The 17,248-nt window shown below is 39.8% G+C and overlaps 6 protein-coding genes across 6 annotated transcripts; 1 reads left to right on the top strand and 5 right to left on the bottom strand.

The window, feature by feature from the left end:
• Positions 1–3,749: 3,749 nt before the first annotated feature.
• Positions 3,750–4,448, top strand: ATC70_000655 (uncharacterized protein; the record flags this gene model as incomplete). The annotated part of the gene is made up of 1 exon (XM_064820066.1): positions 3,750–4,448. One exon carries the CDS (start codon positions 3,750–3,752, stop codon positions 4,446–4,448), a length of 699 nt encoding a protein of 232 aa, XP_064683986.1.
• Positions 4,449–4,482: 34 nt separating this feature from the next.
• BMT2 (25S rRNA (adenine2142-N1)-methyltransferase) lies at positions 4,483–7,041 on the bottom strand (the record flags this gene model as incomplete). Its single annotated transcript, XM_064820065.1, has 10 exons — positions 4,483–4,702; positions 4,764–5,506; positions 5,569–5,682; positions 5,739–5,859; positions 5,911–6,361; positions 6,416–6,519; positions 6,589–6,623; positions 6,691–6,775; positions 6,840–6,909; positions 6,978–7,041. 10 exons carry the CDS (start codon positions 7,039–7,041, stop codon positions 4,483–4,485), a joined length of 2,007 nt encoding a protein of 668 aa, XP_064683985.1.
• A 139-nt stretch (positions 7,042–7,180) lies between these two features.
• On the bottom strand, positions 7,181–8,816 carry ATC70_000653 (uncharacterized protein; the record flags this gene model as incomplete). The annotated part of the gene is made up of 2 exons (XM_064820064.1): positions 7,181–8,592; positions 8,645–8,816. 2 exons carry the CDS (start codon positions 8,814–8,816, stop codon positions 7,181–7,183), a joined length of 1,584 nt encoding a protein of 527 aa, XP_064683984.1.
• A 77-nt stretch (positions 8,817–8,893) lies between these two features.
• SWI6_1 (transcriptional regulator swi6) lies at positions 8,894–9,881 on the bottom strand (the record flags this gene model as incomplete). Its single annotated transcript, XM_064820063.1, has 2 exons — positions 8,894–9,307; positions 9,372–9,881. 2 exons carry the CDS (start codon positions 9,879–9,881, stop codon positions 8,894–8,896), a joined length of 924 nt encoding a protein of 307 aa, XP_064683983.1.
• Positions 9,882–9,980: 99 nt separating this feature from the next.
• Positions 9,981–10,229, bottom strand: ATC70_000651 (uncharacterized protein; the record flags this gene model as incomplete). The annotated part of the gene is made up of 1 exon (XM_064820062.1): positions 9,981–10,229. The coding sequence occupies one exon, from the start codon at positions 10,227–10,229 to the stop codon at positions 9,981–9,983; it is 249 nt and encodes an 82-aa protein (XP_064683982.1).
• Positions 10,230–10,368: 139 nt separating this feature from the next.
• Positions 10,369–12,522, bottom strand: ATC70_000650 (uncharacterized protein; the record flags this gene model as incomplete). Its single annotated transcript, XM_064820061.1, has 1 exon — positions 10,369–12,522. The coding sequence occupies one exon, from the start codon at positions 12,520–12,522 to the stop codon at positions 10,369–10,371; it is 2,154 nt and encodes a 717-aa protein (XP_064683981.1).
• Positions 12,523–17,248: the final 4,726 nt, after the last annotated feature.

Here is a 17,248-nt window from a genome sequence, read left to right as displayed (position 1 = left end):
ATTGCCTCTGTCTGAATTAATTATTTTTTCTGCTCCCATTCTTTTCTTTGTCATTGTAATAATGTCAGTTGAAAAAGGTAATAAACCAACCCATGTTATGTTTAACATCTTCAATCAATTGATTCGATGTTCCTTATTGGATCGCAATCGCATCAAAGCTTGTTTTCTAACAGTGATGCCGTGAAAAATTGCTTCCGGAAATTCCACATATACTGTGGTTTTGGTTTTTTTGCTTGTCAATGTTATTTTCCAAAAGGAATATCGCTTCATTATATCTGATTTAGAAAGTGCCCACGCGAGATTTGAAGCTGAGAGTTTTCATGTCACTAAAGAGTCGTCGTTTCTCCAATGTTAATTAAGGTGAATTCGGATTGACGTCTCTGCAGATATTTTTAACACTGCTTACAGCATATTTGTTGCTTGTATAAGCAACGGGCATGTTGTTTAACGTGTTCATTTTCTGACCGATCGTCGAAAGCTGGAATAAATTCATCACTTTTTGATGTTTTCGCAGACTCATTCCGGAATTTCGTAAGAGTATTCAGTCTGTTTGAAACTATTTCTAAGATATTATTCATGTATTTAGCTGGAAGAGCGTGGCTAATACTTGCATTGTGTGCTTAACAATTTTAGCATGACACCCAGAGCGTTCCCATGGTTACAAAATGCCTAATGTCTCTCTTCCGCCAAGTACGAAACATTCATGCAAACATGTTTCTGCTTGTCAATGGCTCTTTAGTAAGCATTACACTAGCAAAGTTCTATTATTATCGTTTCTATATCTTCAAATAACCCAATTAAATATATTTTCTCTATAATAAGGCTTGATACAATTGCTTATGTGCAAATGCTTTATTGTTTTGTCTTCGGTTTTTAGAAGTGCTCTCAATACATCTGATTAATTGAGGATCTGCAAAAGTTTACTTATCCAGACAACGAATGCTTTTGTGCACATGTTCCTTTCATGTTGGCGCTAAAATACGTAGAACTGATAGCTGTCAGCGTTTTATAGATGGGATAATAACGCAATTCAATCTCTAAAAATTTGGATCCAACAGTGTCATTGGGTAAATCTCTGGAAACCATGACATGGTCAGTGACAATGCGCAATGTGCCGATCCGCGTTAGCTTGATGATGAACACTATTTACGGCTGTACATGCTAAGTCTTACAGTCGAAAAGCCAAAGCTACCATACCGAGCAGCAGATTGGGCTGGAGTACCAGATTGAAAGGGGGTTTCCAGCCTAAAGCGGCATAACCAAAAAAGGCTCGGTGTATCCTTGAATGATTAACAGATAGATATTCTTTGATAGACTTACAATGTTTCCCTATTGATAAACCTGGCTGCTCTCGTAAGGTACTAATCTTGCACTTGAGATGTCCTCTGAATTACCTCATAGCGACTTTGTAGCTGGATGATTTGGTGCATTAAGCGAGTTGACAGCAGTTATGATTCTCTCAGTGGTGCCGGTGACATGAAACGTTGCAGAATGCGCTTTGAGCAATGTCGTTTTGTTAAACTCACTAAAGATTTAGGCTTCATATATGCCAGACTCAAATATAGATAATGCTAGATGAAATGCTGCGTTTAACGCGCTCCTATCATGCAACTTTAAAATAGATAATCATTCGGGAAGCACAGTCCTCTTTACTGTGACACAGTAGGCTTTAGATTAAACACATACTATGTAAAGCTGGGCATTTGAAACTACAAGGGACCTCACGTCAAATGTATGTATATGGTGCTAGACAACATGTCTCAATAGGAAATCTCTCAAGATATCTCACCGATCGCTAATCTAAACAACCGGCATAGATTATCTGATTGCACTTGATATTGATTCAAGGATAACAGGTTGATGCCTATGATGATGTAGTTCTTGAGCATGTTTATCATGCTAAAGGATTCCAATTTATCTTTTGAACAGTGGCCATCCCATTTAATTTTAGGGCGATGAGTCAATAAAGACACTACTATGAATAAAGGTTTTACATTCATTTCGATCAATTAAGCTAATACTTCCATATAACAATCGCCACAGGTCAAAGTGAAACCTCTATTTATGATGTTTCATGATCGAGTCATTACCTATAGCATCTTGTAACAAATTTAATTTAAGCAGGAATTGCTTTAACAAGCAAATCAATGACGCATCTAATACACTCCTTATACTATAACACGGGCTCGCTTTCTTTTTGTTGTTCAAGTATTCATGACAGCATTGTGTATGCTACAAGCTCATGCTTGTCATGGGGTTTATGTTTACTGTTTGCTAAATCACGCTTGTTGGAAGCGTGAAACTGTTGTCATTTGTAAATGAGATGCAATAGTGTCTTGACTGAGTTCTCACTGATTGAATCAACCATTTGGCTCATTTGGTGATGCTGAATTCAAGATTTTTTTTTTTTTTGCAATATAGCTGACCTTACCATACGTATCAATAAAGCGCAGACTGATCTTCTGTGATACTTCAGTGCCTTCTCGTATGAGTGAATGGTATCATCATGCTTTTTCTTCTTCTTCTGTGCCACGGTAGGCTCGAGCTATTGTCTCTTTGAATGCCCTCAAGACATCATTTAACACTAGCAATGCCGCCATAATAGGCCACTTGTTAAAGGGCTTGTGCAGACTCAAGGAACGCTGGAGACCCTTTTTATAAAACAAAGAGTAATTACATGCCATGCTTTAATTTAGTGCAACCTTGATTCAAGGCTTATAATCGTGGATGAGAAAAAACAAAAGGCCATTTAGGTATAATGCTCAGTGACACAAATCGTCAGTAAAAGAAACCATTCTTGCTCTGTAGCATATCATGAGGTGAATTCCATACAGCAGTTGGCCAATGTATTGTAAATAATACCCCTCGAAACCATTCGATTCAAACGACCCTGTTTCGTATGAGCCCAAGCCGTACAAAATCACTGCCATAGCATCATCAAGCACTCTGCAGTGTTGCACTTGTACACAGCCTACTGCCTTGTAGTACCAGTTGCTATGCATTTATTTCGTATGTATGATGCTATATTGCTGAGGAATGCCATCTTGAGCGAAAAGCAGAAAAAAGAACGCCTTGGACCTGAATAAACAAGTTTCATGATCGACATACCGTTTATATTCAGTAGCAGAAAAAAGAAATGTATCGAGTTTTGCGTACATAAATAAATGTACAAGCATTCTATTGTATACTTTAACGATGGATTGGAACTTCTTTATTAGGTCATTCCGTAAAACCGGGCTTGATTAGGCATAACGAGATTGAAAGCAGGGATCAAACAACCATCATTGCAACTTGTAGATGTATATATATATATAGTAGCAAGAAGAGGCTTGCTCGAATACAATGCGAATGTGTAGCGCGAATCTCCTCGTTTATAAGCTGTTCATATTAGGAATGACAGATAAATATTGACGTAGAGACATCCGAGAAGAAGCTTATTATGAATAGAAACAGGATAGAGGCCTCAGAACACTTTCATATGATTTGAAGATAAAGCATCTTGGTAATTTGACACCTACATCTCATAAACAAAACATTCATATAGTGTATGCAACTCAAGTGTGCGCAAAACCAGAGACACACAAGGTGTAACAAAGGTACCACCTTACACATTTTGTGTTCATATGATCTAAGCATCTCCCATTGCGATAAAGGTCATTTGCCGCATCCATGTACACTTGCCTACTATTTATTAATTGCATTAAAGTGAATTTTATCTTTTGCTTCTTTCTTTCTCTGCTAAACAAAACATGAATCGTCAATTCAATACGCCTTCTCCTGTCGTATTTCCAGCAGCATCTCCTACACCTAAATTATACAGCACACCCAGCAAGAAGCTGCCACAAGTGGAGGCATGGCAAGACATTATCGGCATAGAATCCGTGCCACAGCAACAGAACATTTATCAGCATCCTTTTGACCATCAACAAGCTCCACAGCAATACAATTACAGCAGCAGAGAAAGATCAGCGCATCAGCAACATACCACTTCTATTTCACCACTGTCTGTCATGATGGAAAGCGACATACTGCTGGATGACGAAGATATATCCTCCTACAGATTCAGCGAAGACGAGTTTCTGTCTTCTATTATATCATCTTCTACCGCTTCATCAAGACAATCATCCCCGCTTAATCAGCGCCACCGTCTGCGTCGACCTGTTTCCTACACATCACCTTCGCCTTTACAACAGCAAAAAATCATGGAGGAAGAACAGCAAGAGAGCGAAGAGAAGCCAATTATAGGCATCCCGTTTGAGCCAGCACCCAATGTGGATCCGATTCATGAAAGAATGCCTATGAGAAGATTCTCTTTCAGTAATGGCACGGATGCCCATATCAAATCAATGAGCAACAGCAGCAGAAGCAACACTAAATTGGGCTCATTCATGTCTCGATTCAAAAAGGCTGCAACTTCTGGAAGATCTACATCGTCCTTGTTTAAATAAATATTCTAGATGCCTTGCTTTATTCTGAATCTTCTTAATCCTTCTTTTTAAACTTTTTGGGATTGGAAGTATGTTTGGTATTGGTTGTGAGTGCTTCTCCATCATCAAAATCTGCAAAATCTTCAAAATCATCGTCCTCGTCTTCATGGTCGTCTTCATCATCGATTGCGAAATGCTGATGATGCTGATTCACATTGTCATCTTCATCCTCGTCTGCTTCAAACAACATGGGTGTTTCAATTACCAATTCATCCCTGTACCGTAGTGTAAGTAAAGCTTGTTGAGACCCCATTATATACGTTGCATTAAACTTACAATTCATTGGATTCGTCATTATCGCCCAAACGAAATTTACGTCGATTTGCGCTGGCTGATTTACCTCGGTTAAACAGATTGCGGACAAAGCCAAGCAGCGAGTTCTTATTACTATGGACACCTTCACGTACTTGTTGAGGTGCACCACCAAATTCATCTGCTGCTGATGCCGAAGGTCGTCTACTGCCACGACACCAACAACAGCAGAGAGTCAGCGCAAACAAGATGACAATGATCAAGGTACTGGTTCCCCAATTATAATACTGGCTCCATTTATCTTCTGGCATGAGCTCGCCCTCCTCCAACTCGTCTTGCGAATTGGTATCTTTCTCAGTTTTTGTGCTGGAGGGCGCTGGTAAAGAGGGTCTTGGGGCTGGCTTGGTGGTTGGCGTGGTGATGGGAGTAGTGCCATTGCCTACTTGACTGAGTCTACCCTGAACGACATTGTCGCCTACTTGCATGAATCGATTGATCATGTCCAGACATTCAATGGGCCGGTCGTAAGGTACCATATGACTTCCGTCCTTGATCAATACATAGACCAAATTGCGCTCCTGGGTATAATAGCCAGCCAACTTGTTGTCAATCTTCCATACTTCCTTCTTGGTGTTCTTACTGAAACCTCTTGATCCGTTCCATGTCATGTTTCCAATCAAATACTCTGTCCCGACATAGTTGCAGATCAAATCGTATTCGCCACTGAACAGGAGTACAGGAATTTCCTCGAGAATCCCGGGTAATAACTAGATTCTGTTGCGTGAGTTGTTTTGCGCTATGTACACGTATACTCTAGCATACTGCTTACATAATATGCAGGTTTGCTTTGATCACCATGTAATTCAGCAGATACCAGTGATGTGCATTCCTTCCAGCCTAGTGTTTGTTTGTCTGCATGCACAGCTGTCTTTACCTCGGCCAACTATCAATAGCTATCAGTAATAGGAAACCAGCAGATCAAACTGGCCATCTACATACTCTTAGATACTTTGTCACATCATCCAATTCATAAGGCCATGATAAGCCGCATTCTGGATAAGTTTCCTCCTTGAGTCGAATATCGTACATGTTCATACAAATCTTGTCGCCAGCCTTGTTTCTATGCACACCGTAAGACGTTGTTTGCAATAATCAGATCCCTTGTACTTACTCATGTGTACTACTGTCAATCACGTCTGTTAGGATTCGCTCGCATGAGTTGACGTGAATGGTCTCCTTGTCTTTGATATCGTTTTGACAATTCTTCAAATGTGCCGAGATGATGGGCAGTCTGTCCTTATCTACTAGGTTATGTTGCACACTGAAATCATAGTAAGCATTGTACTGGTGCTCTGCTGAGATCCAGCCATTGCCAATCGCGATGCCCTTGAGATTGTATTTGCCGTGCTCCTTGTTCAATTCCAATAGCCTTGATGCAAAATAAGGGATATAGGTGCCAGCGTAACTTTCTCCCGCAATGTAAAAATCTTGTTGAGCAAGGTGGGGGAATGCAATAAACAGTTTGTCCACAAATGTAACAAATTCCTCTGTAATCTGACTCATATTGTGCATGTAGCTGTCTGTGTTTGCAAAACTAAAGCCAGTGCCTACAGGCTGATCCACTAAAAAGCCATCAGCGTTTGTAATACTCTAAACGCAACTTTGCACTCTCTTACAGTAGACATTGGTGGCATATTTCTGCCATCCTCCTTCATTGATTGACAGTGACAGATCAGGGTTCACTCGAAAAGGTCCATTCTCTAAAAAGAGGCCATCCATGCTAACAGGAGAGAGATTGAGTGTGTTAAGCCCTGCATAAACGAAATCCAATGCTTCTCTCCATTTTTACCTTGAACAGCCAGGTCCACCATTCAGCCAAACAATCTAGAGAAATACAACGCAGAATCAGTATGCTTCATTCATTAACCTGCTAATCACAGCGAATGGTTACTAGTTTCTCGTTGCCAGATTTAATCTCGTTTTCAATCATCCAAAAGAACAGATTTGCATTCGTCTCGCTTGAAATCTCAATGTGTCTGTGGGAAGGGGTATATACGAGTTGGCTTGTGCTATTCTTACTGAGACATGAGAGAGACTTACCCTGCATATTGTGTAAAGTTCAATGTGCTGATATCGATGCCAGGCAACGATGTTACTTTATAGTCCTCAGCTAATAAGCGAAAATAGGCTTGGTTTAGCGGCTTGATTAGGTTTCATGTTTACGAATGCTTTATCTACCACTTTGTGCCGCTGCAAGCGATATTCCACTGAATGCGAGTAGTCCATACAAGATACTACGCATGCTGGTATTTATTGAGTACGAGTATAAAAGAGGAAAAGAAAGGGGGAAGAGCAAAAGAAAAAAAGAAAAGAAATGCAAAATAAAGTGCTACAAAAAAGGATTCATTTGCACCACCAAAGAGTCACTGTGTTGAATAAATTTACAATGATAACGCAGATGGACCCTCTTTCAGGCTCATAAAGATGGCTATCGTCATGATCAGTGTGAATCGCAGCCATTTCCATGTCATGTAAATCATGGATTTGATCACATTCTGCACAGACCCAGTCAAGCCAGTAGTCAATGGTTGCTTGGCGTTCATGGTTACTACCTGTACAGGCAAGGAATAGGCAAATCCGCTGCTACTCGTGCTGCCGCTGATCGTTTCATCCCGTAGCGAGTCCAGACATTGATAGTCGTTCTTGTAACAGAGGTGCCGCTTTTCCAGCAGAAACTTTTCATGGTCGTATTCGTTCTCTAATCGACCTATCAGGCTTAAAGCGTCATCCAATGCATCCTTCTCGACAACACCAGCCTTGACCAGAATGGACTCCAAAGCAGTGTCTACATTTGGCAATTGATTATATATAGTTTGAAACGGTTGCAATAGAATGCTTGATGTTGTACTACAGTCGTCTTGGTCTTCTTGGCTGTACAGTGATGCTGATGATGGCGCTTGATGTTTAGACCAAGCGTTTTCAAGTTCTGTTAATAGATTGTTTCGCATCGCCGTGCCTTGGCTGGTTTTCTTTTGCTCGTCCCCTTGGTCGTCTTCTTCTGCTGACAAATAGACACCACGCTCTCGTAGTCGAGTCAACACATGGCGATGCTCCTCCAAACTCTGCTTCAACTCGCCAATGTGCAAATGCTGTGCATCAAAGGCCATTTGTAACTGCTCGTGATCATGCTTTGTAAACTGGAGATCCTCACACTGTTGCTTCAGCAGATGCAAATCATGCAATGTGTCCAACAAGTTTTTTTCTAACTGTGCTTTTGCTTGATTCACATGGTCATTTTCGATTTTTAATTGATCCATTTTAAGCTTTACTTGTGCACAATTACCCGCGCAGCCACCACTTCTAGCACGAGCAGCCGTATCAGTGTTACTATTGACAGTGAGGATAGCACTGTTTGTTGCTTCATCGTGTTGCTGATTACCAGTGATACCATCTTTGGTCAATGTTTTTCTCTTTGTTGTTTCCATCTCTTGAATCTTGGTGGTTGCATGATCAAGACTGGCCTGTAGTAGCTCCACTTGGCTCTCCAACTGACGTGCCTTTCGAGTGTGTGAGCGGTCTAATTCCTCTTGCTTGGAAAGGACATTTTCAAGCTGGCATGATAAGTCCTGGTTCTTCTTTTCCAGCATCTCCACCAATGCCTCTCTCGTGGTCGATGGCACATACTTCAGGTCTTGCTCCGGGTCTTCTTCTGTCAGCTTGATCAGTGAGTTGGATGAATTGGAGGGCGTTGGGTAGGGTGCTGCATAACTGGACAGCAGGTGGTCGTAGTTGGTCTTTAATGCCATGTTGTTCTCGAGCAATGATTTTCCAATTTCAGCTGCCAATTTCAAATCTAGGTGGATATTAGTAGAGGCTTATATGATACTGCCAATAGACTAGACTACCTCGCTCTTTGTCCTTGATAGAACTATACGCATTTTTCAGCATTGGAATGAGCTCATTAGGCGATTTTTGCATCCAAGAAATTGAAGATGTCAGTGAAGATGCGGTGGATAAACTGGGTGAAGGTGGAGCATCACAGCTGCCACTGTCGTCAGCGTTGGTTTTTACAGCCATCGTTTGAATCTAGGGAAATTATGTATAGAGAAGAGAGAAAGAAGAGACACATTGCCATGGACGCATTTATACATGTTTTATTGAAATTTCCATACTTCATTTGAGGAAACACCCAATTGAGAAAGGATTCCAGTCACTTGGCCTTGCGAATAATCTCTCGCTCTCTCTCCGCATACTAGTTGAAGCATCTTGTTTGGACCACATACAAATATCTTTCTGCGTTCTCCGTCGTCCTTGGACATGGCTTCAATCATTTCCTTGGTCACGTAGCCCTTTTCATACGCTGCATTGTTGGTGTCTTCCAGCACATATTTCACCTTGAATCTATCTTTGAATTTCTGTGCAAGCTGATCTAATTCAGATTTCAGCAGAATGTCTTGTTCTGTCTTGTTGCCATAAATCAGCCATAATCTGGTATGCTGATCTTGAGGATTCTCCAGAATTCGGCATATTAATTGATACATGGGTGTAATCCCGGTACCACCAGCAATCTAATGTAGAGCTGATTTAATCCAGCTGTCAAATTACAGCGTACACACACACGGCGGCACTTACCATGCCCACTGTATCCAAGCTATTTTCACTGTACAGATATTCCTCCGTCATAGGGCCTCTCACATGGATATCGCTATTCAACTGGAATCCACTGAGCGTGCGAGATACTGAGCCATCTGGATACCGTTTCACAACCAAATCAAGATGGCCATCCTTGTACGGGTTCTGATTGATGGGCGTGTAGGGTCTCATTACTTGAATTGTGTCATCTTTAATGTACAAACAGGATGGCACTGGATAGTCTTTGGAAGGTTGTTTTGTTGTTGATACTCGCAAAAGGAAAGAATCAGGTGATATTTGCTCTTTTTTTATCAATTCAAGTGGCACATACACATTTTCATCAAGTGCTCTTTTGTTTTTGTTGAAATATTCCCAACCCAAATAGCCTGTTCCAGCAGCTATCAAACCTAATCCTGCCACTAAGCGAGTCTTGCTTGGCTTGTTGACGGCTGTTGTAAAGTGTCGCTTTGGTGATGTAGATGCAATGCGAGCAATTCCTTTTAAAAGCATGATGTGTTGAGAGAAAAAGGAATATAAAAGAGGGGTTCAAGAATACCACAGTTCTGAAAACCAGGGCTTGAATTCTATACGGACATCCAAAACTTTATTTCAAATGTGAAATTTACAATTGGGACACCAGCTCAACACATAATAAGTGTTGTGAGCAAAACAGTAGTTTCTTGATGCCATTTGAACTGCGTGATAAGATTGTTCCGTGTCGTTTTCAGACAAGTTCTGCAAGATGAAGGGTGACAGACTGCATTCTTGGTCTTCCTTGACATCACTGGTGGATGTGCTTGTCAGTACCAAGGTTAATGTAGGCGGCGATGATGGGTTGGGCTGAACAGCAGGCGGCATAACTGATATGCAAAAAAAAAAAAAAAAAAAAAAAAAAAAGTAAAACGAGAAAAGCAAGTTTATTGATAGTATATATATATATATATATATACATATATATATATACAGATGAACGACGCGATAGTAGTATTCCTCCGTTTCATGCAATTTTTCCTAACTTGTGTGCCATCATCATATTACGTCCGTATAGAATCATGGACTCATCTTGCAGTGTTTGGTTCTTTTGATAAAGCACCTCCAGCTGATCCTGCAATTCCCGTTCCTTTTTATGTTGGAATGCCATTAATTTCTGCAATTTGTGCTCAAAGCCCATGCTGATGTGATGTTGCATAAGTGCCATGGCTTCTTTATGTCGCGATTGTGTAATCTCTGCTTCCATCTCCATCTCCGTCAATTGGCTGGACAGTGTCAAAATTTCTCGATTCACTCGTAATAGATCCGTGTCGAACTTTTTCTGGAATTGTATCCATTGGCGCTGCTTCCATTCTCGCTGCTCGAACTCAATGCGGTCTGCCAGCCGTTGATGAACATCCATGCTAGGCTCTGCTGTCGATACTACAAGTTCCTTTTTAAACATGTCTTGCATTCGAACCACATATTGCGCTGGATCCAGTATGGATTGACGCTCTAATTGGTATATGCGCGTACGTTGGACAATGGCGTCGGATTTGGCTGCTTTTAGAGCGATCTGCAATGCATGAATCTTGGCGTGATACAATAGCAGATCCTCCTCATGGTCGTGTTCAAGGTCTACGTTGTCGTCTCGTTGCTCAGTGTTGTTATTTGTCGTTGAAATTGAAATATCAGACTTTGAGTTTGTTGCCAATTGTAGTTCCAACATTTCAATCCTTCTTGTTAAATTGCGATTGGATTGTTCTACCTTCTTGGTTTGTTTACTCTTTTCTGTTTTCATGGCTTGATATTTCTCTTCGGTCAATTTCAGCTCTTTCCGAATGCTGTCCAGTGTCAATGCTTGCCGCTTGCATTCTCGATCCAAATCAACTGCTTGTCGCTCTGCTTCATTGTACATGAGTCGAATGGCCTCGGTGGCTTCATCTTCTTCCTCCTCCTCCTCCTCCTCCTCCTCCTCCTCTCCTTCTTCATTGTCGTCATGATTGGCAGATGTTTTCTTTTTCTTTTGTAGAGCCTCCAACCCAGCTCTTAATCGACTTGCCTGGGTCTTGTATCGAAGACGCTGCTGTCTTGTGTCCTCCAATTCCTCCAGCATGGTCTCCATTTCACGTCTCACCATTTCCAATGTTGTTTCATATTCATCGCGCTCGTCTTGACAGGTGCACAATGCCATTTCAAGATTTTGGATTTGACACTCTAGCAAAAGTCGTGTCTTTTCGCAGTGATCATGCGACACAGCCGTTGCTACCGTTGATGTCCTCCTCTTCTTTGCTGTTGGTTTCTGGTAGTGATGCTGTTGCTCGTAGTCTTTGAGTATGCCTTTCAGGCTAGATTTATACTGCTTTGCCAACAGATTCATGTCTTTTTGCATTAACTTGTTCCTTAATAGACTTTTGTGTAGAGCTTCTAATAACCGTGTAATCCTGTCCTGCTCTTTCTTCTGCTCAAGCTGTTGGTTAAAAATAGCTGAAAATTGATAAGACTGCCATGTATCCAGTGTTGATAAAAGCTCGGTACAGAAAGATGCTTCTCCTTGGCCATAGTTTTGTGCGCCCTCCTTATTGTTCATAAAATGATCGATCATGGCTTTCAGTCGAAATACCAGGAAACTGGGTACATCAATTGCTGAATAGTGTGTTGTGTCACCCACACAGGTAGCATTATGCTCAACTTGATCCACATTGGGATCACTTTCATCAAACAATGCGGGTAACTCGTTGCCTGATAAATCGCTGACGTTTTTTTCGCTGTTTTGCTGTCGATTGCTTGTCATAAACCGTTCTATGTGCTTGTGGATACGATCAAGTGCTGATTGCTTGCCTTGTTTCTGCTGTTGCTGCTTCAACATGAGTAACTGGCTCTTGAGGTTGATTTCATTTTCAACAAGTTGGCTGACTTCCATCTCCAAAGCTTGAATTTTATGTAGTAATTCAGGGGATGCTGGTTTGCTATTGCTGGGTGTAATAGACGGCTTTCGTACTGTTGTATTGTAAGACGAGCAGGATGATGAAGTGGATGAAAATCGCTTGACAAATGCATCTGTCAAACTACCTGTTGGCGTATTCAGAGCTGTATCTGCTTCAGAAGTGTCGGTATCATCATAGTACGAAGGAATGGGTTTGTTGGCTGATGCTTTGACAATGTCGATTTCCATCATCATCTTCTTTTTTTTTTATTGAAAGTAAAGAGTGAATTAAAGCAAGAAGAAAAGTGTTGATTCAGGGAGAGTTCCCATATTTATATATACAAGTTTAATATCTTTACCGTATCCATGCGTGGATTTACATTTGAATATAAACCTTCTTCCTCCCTTGTTTTAAGGAGTATTTGTGTATAAGAAAATCATTGGAATATACAGCGTACGTGTAGGTATCATAACCTTATTTCCTAGGTCCATTTTTCATACAAAACCATGTATATGTACCTCCGTTACATTATCTCATAATATACCTGCTTAGGAGCATATAAAAGATAACGCTTCCAAGTTTATTCGAGTTAAATGTTTGCTCTTGTACATTTAAAACGTGTAACCTGAATTTTGCATATGTTTGGTATTATTCCTCGTAAAAGAAAATACTACTTCACGAAGTTTGAGCAGTAAACACTGCTTCACGTTAATTTTTACTTCATATACTTCACTAAAATTTGCTACAAACTATAATGACTCTGCCAGCTCGATCATAATCTGTTCATCAGCGAACTACTGGCAGAAGAGATTTCATACAAGGTTTACCTAACGTAAGTTATATGTAAAGTGAAGCTGAGCACCAGCGCGATTGGGGCCTCTCTTTCATTAACCAGATCTTCAGTGATTTGGTCTTGCTGCCCTATTTTGCTACAGCGATGACTCCCCTTCTTATATTAACATATCATGACTAACCGTTGACCGTTCTGTTGAGGAATTTCAATTCTTGCAGGCCAAGCATTCTACCTTTTTCATTGCCTTATAAGATGGTATGATTGTTATAGACTAGCTAATTCCAAAGCGTTTAAAAATCGCCTGCTTGTTTATGAATTATCAGAATCAAATAGTTAGATAAACTAATTGTAATTAAGAGGTAGCGTTTTATTGATACATGACTTGGCTTGTTGAGATAGAGGATCAAATAAGTGAAGGAAAGGATTATAAATTATGAATTAACGGTATAAAGATGAATCGTGTGAATGAATAATTATAAAAAAAGATGAACGAAGTATATAATATCTACAACATAATAATAAATCTATTAAAACATATCCCTCATATTGTGCCAGAAGGGCTACAAGTGTCTATAAAGATTAAGGTATTCTTGATGGGTAGATATATCTGTGTTGTGCAACAACATGGACAAGCTATGATAATTGAAGTGCATCTCAGCTATCTAAATGCTGAGGTTCACCAGATGTGATAAGCGTTGTACAAGATAAATTGCTACTTTGGCATTCAGAACTTAGTATAAATAGAATAACTCTTGTCTTCATCAATAAATCTTTAGTTTTTGTGTCTGATCTTATTCTAATAAGTCTTTTCTTGTTTTTATAATATCGAACATTTTTTATAAGCTACAAATAATAATCCTTTTATTCTTTGTGCTGAACAGTATCTATTGAGATACCCTTTTATTATAAACATATACTCATTATAAATGACAGCTCAACAGAAAATCAACTAGCTGAAATCCTTCGGTCCCTGAACCTTTGAGCCAATCAGATTGTTTGAAAACTCCGCTGACCTAAAAAAAATTTTGCGAGGGTTTCCCCCTGTTTTGATGTGAGGCAAAATTTTAAGCGCCGCTATAATAGCAATATAGCCGCTGCTATCATCAAACTTCCCCCAGGTGCTAGAGCATGCCTTACTTACACCACCTAGCTTTAAATACTGGCATTGAGACCCTCAATCATCACTAAAGTAAGTAGCAATAACCAAGTGGAGGCAGCCTATCTACCTCCTAGCCTCGGATAGAGTCTTGTTGAGCTTCAGGGATAGGCACATCCACACAACGTAAAAAAGGTATGCTTCAAAGAAACATAGTCAAAGGAACAAATGAACATAATACTATAAAAGTATAGTAGTATGTAGGCAAAAAAAAAGAGACACTCACACGAAGCGAGTCAAGGAAAAGCATAACAAACACAACATCAAGGATGTTTAAAAAACTTGTTCTTGATGCAATAAAAATGCATACATGAGCAACGTGGATGGTAGTAATAGTCGGATGTAAAGCAATATGGCACAAATACGCATAACTGCAAAAGCAACAGTGGTATTATAATTTTGCAGTACGACATAATGACTAGTGTTGTTTCATGTAAAGCTACAGAGGAAACACTACCAACAGAAGAAAAAGAAGAAGTAAGCGCAACAAGGCAAACATGATGAATGCATTATCACGATAAAGCAAGCAATAACACAAACGTTCAAAGAAGTATTATATTATCGCCACCAGAAGAAAAAGGATACTTACCACTTACCACAGCTACATATAGACCAGAAGATACACGATCATCGGATATAGACCACAGACCTAGCATACAACAAAGACAGTAGACCAGGAACGACCAGATTAGCAGCAGCAGCAACACCAGCACCATAGAAAAACCAAAGAACGAACGACATTAGAGACCAGACCAAGACTAAAGAAGCAACCATCAGAGATAGAGACTAAAGAAGCAGCCACTAAGCATGATAAACCAAAGAAGCAGGCAGCAGAGATAGCAGAAAAGTAATGGCAGTAACACCCACGTCAAGCAGACAAAAGAGTTACCGAAACCTAATAAACAAATTCAATTAGTAATAATTCTACGCCTTCCAGTGCTCGTTATCGAATGGCACCTGATATATTTCACTTCAAAGAAGCAGTATCAAGTACTTCTAACAGTACAATGCCGTGTTATCACAAGCTAGATTGTTATTATCAATCAAAAAGGTTCCAAAACCACCATGGTTTGATGCTAAACGCGTTTTGCAAAAAGAGAAAAAAACGGGGGCATGGAAGAATGAGAGGGCGTCCTATCCGACGTCACGGCTAGTAGATTTGGTCTCAGACTTGTACCGTAGCAGCAGTAGTTGCGGCAATTTAATTTGAAATTGTGCAGTGGTATTTTCGTGTTCAAACTTGACTTGATCTCGCATCTTTTAAACGTTTTTACCAAATTTGACTATAAAAATTCTCGTTATAACACCCAACTTTCTAATACATCTCTAGAGAACTAAAGAAGCCACATCGAATGGTGCTAATTACTTTCAGTTTTCACACCAAAAATAATGAGCAATTTCCGAAAATATGAAAACAGGTTTTCTGTGAATATGTCAGAATTTCGCATATGAAAGTCTCATAGAAAGGGTTTCCAATGTTGCATTTCATCTTTACGGTCAATTTGATTCAATATGTATCATAGGAAAAGTCTTCACTTTTGACGTGAAAAAACGCGATCGTTTGATTTTCAAGAATTGTCCCTTGCTAATACTCATGGAAAAACGATGATTTTCATAAATTTGTAACGACCCAAAAAAAATTGAGATAAGGCATTAGGAAGTAAAGCGTGGCCAAGAGGAGGCGTGTGGTGCTATTCCAAGCGCTCAAAACGCTTTGTTGCATGAGCTGTTCGTGCTTGAAAATGGCTAGATTTGAACAGAATTCGACCTAAAACGACGGCGTAGTGGGTTGCGTTGCCAGAAGAGTAAGTAAATTACGCTTATGTCTGATAAACCAGATTTTTTGCGTTATACAGAACTCAATTTCCAAGGCTCAGTTCTTGCTTTTCGAAATGCGCGATTACAGTAATCTTGACACTGGAGCGTCAATAATATTATGTAAATTTGAAGTTAAAGGCCTGCTCGGATTGAATTAGATGCTCATCAGGTTAGTAGGAAACTTCTATAGGTTGTCCACAAGAGAGACGCCACATCTAGCCGTAAAAGTAGGTCTAAAGTCTATCCACAATGTTAAACACCCATATTTAAAGAGAAATGGCTGAAACCGGACAGGCTGATTCGGTGTCAGCACAATGGGGGATGTGGAATTTGAGGCTTGATAGACTAAAATCCACAGAAAAAAAAGAATAAAAAACAACGAAGTCAACTTGATAAAGGTATGTTTTATTATCAAACTGACAGTTGTAAAGTAAACAACTGAAGTATCTCTACTACTGGCCAGGTAGATGATCCCTCTTATATACTATAGCAATGGATAAAAGTTCTATTAATTAGATTGACAAATAAGTCAACTCAGATCAACTAATGTCTAATCATGCTAAAAGACAACTCCAGCAAGCTAATCATGATTTAGCTCTGTCTGGATGAATAATTAGACTCTCATCCAAAGTACCCTGATCTATCCTTTCTATAAGGATAATTAATATCGATCTAGTAGCATGTATCCGATAGGTACAGTCTTCTTAGTCTATATTAATAGTACATATCTGAGTGTATATCGCTAAGCATACATCTTTAGCATGTATCTGGATATATGGCATGTCTATAGCATATCGTATGCATGTCTATAGCATGTCTCATATATAGTACAAGTCTGTAGTACATAAAGTATCTGTAGCTAGTATCACGGATATAAGCATGTGTCTTATAGCGTGTATCATAAAGTGCACATCTGAAGCAACAAGCTCATATTGCATTAATCTTGGTGCCTATCCAGATATGGTAAACATCCGTAGTCAATGTCGGAATACAAGTATAAGTCTATAGTGCCATCCATGTCCGTGGTGCCATCTATAGCCTATATCTTATATAGTATGAATCTTATAGTACTAGCGTATCTGAAGTCCATATCTTCTTATAGTATAAATCGATATCGTACATCTAATCCAGTGTACATACAGCTTATATCTAAATCTGGTAACTGGATGAACTGTCGGAATGCAGATCATAGTGGATGTATTCCACAACAGAT

This window comes from Mucor velutinosus, assembly GCF_035048745.1.
Source record: "Mucor velutinosus strain NIH1002 chromosome Unknown tig00000041, whole genome shotgun sequence".
NCBI lineage: Eukaryota > Fungi > Mucoromycota > Mucoromycetes > Mucorales > Mucoraceae > Mucor > Mucor velutinosus.
Note: the sequence above shows the minus strand (reverse complement) of the source record. Positions and strands in the feature narration are given on the sequence as shown.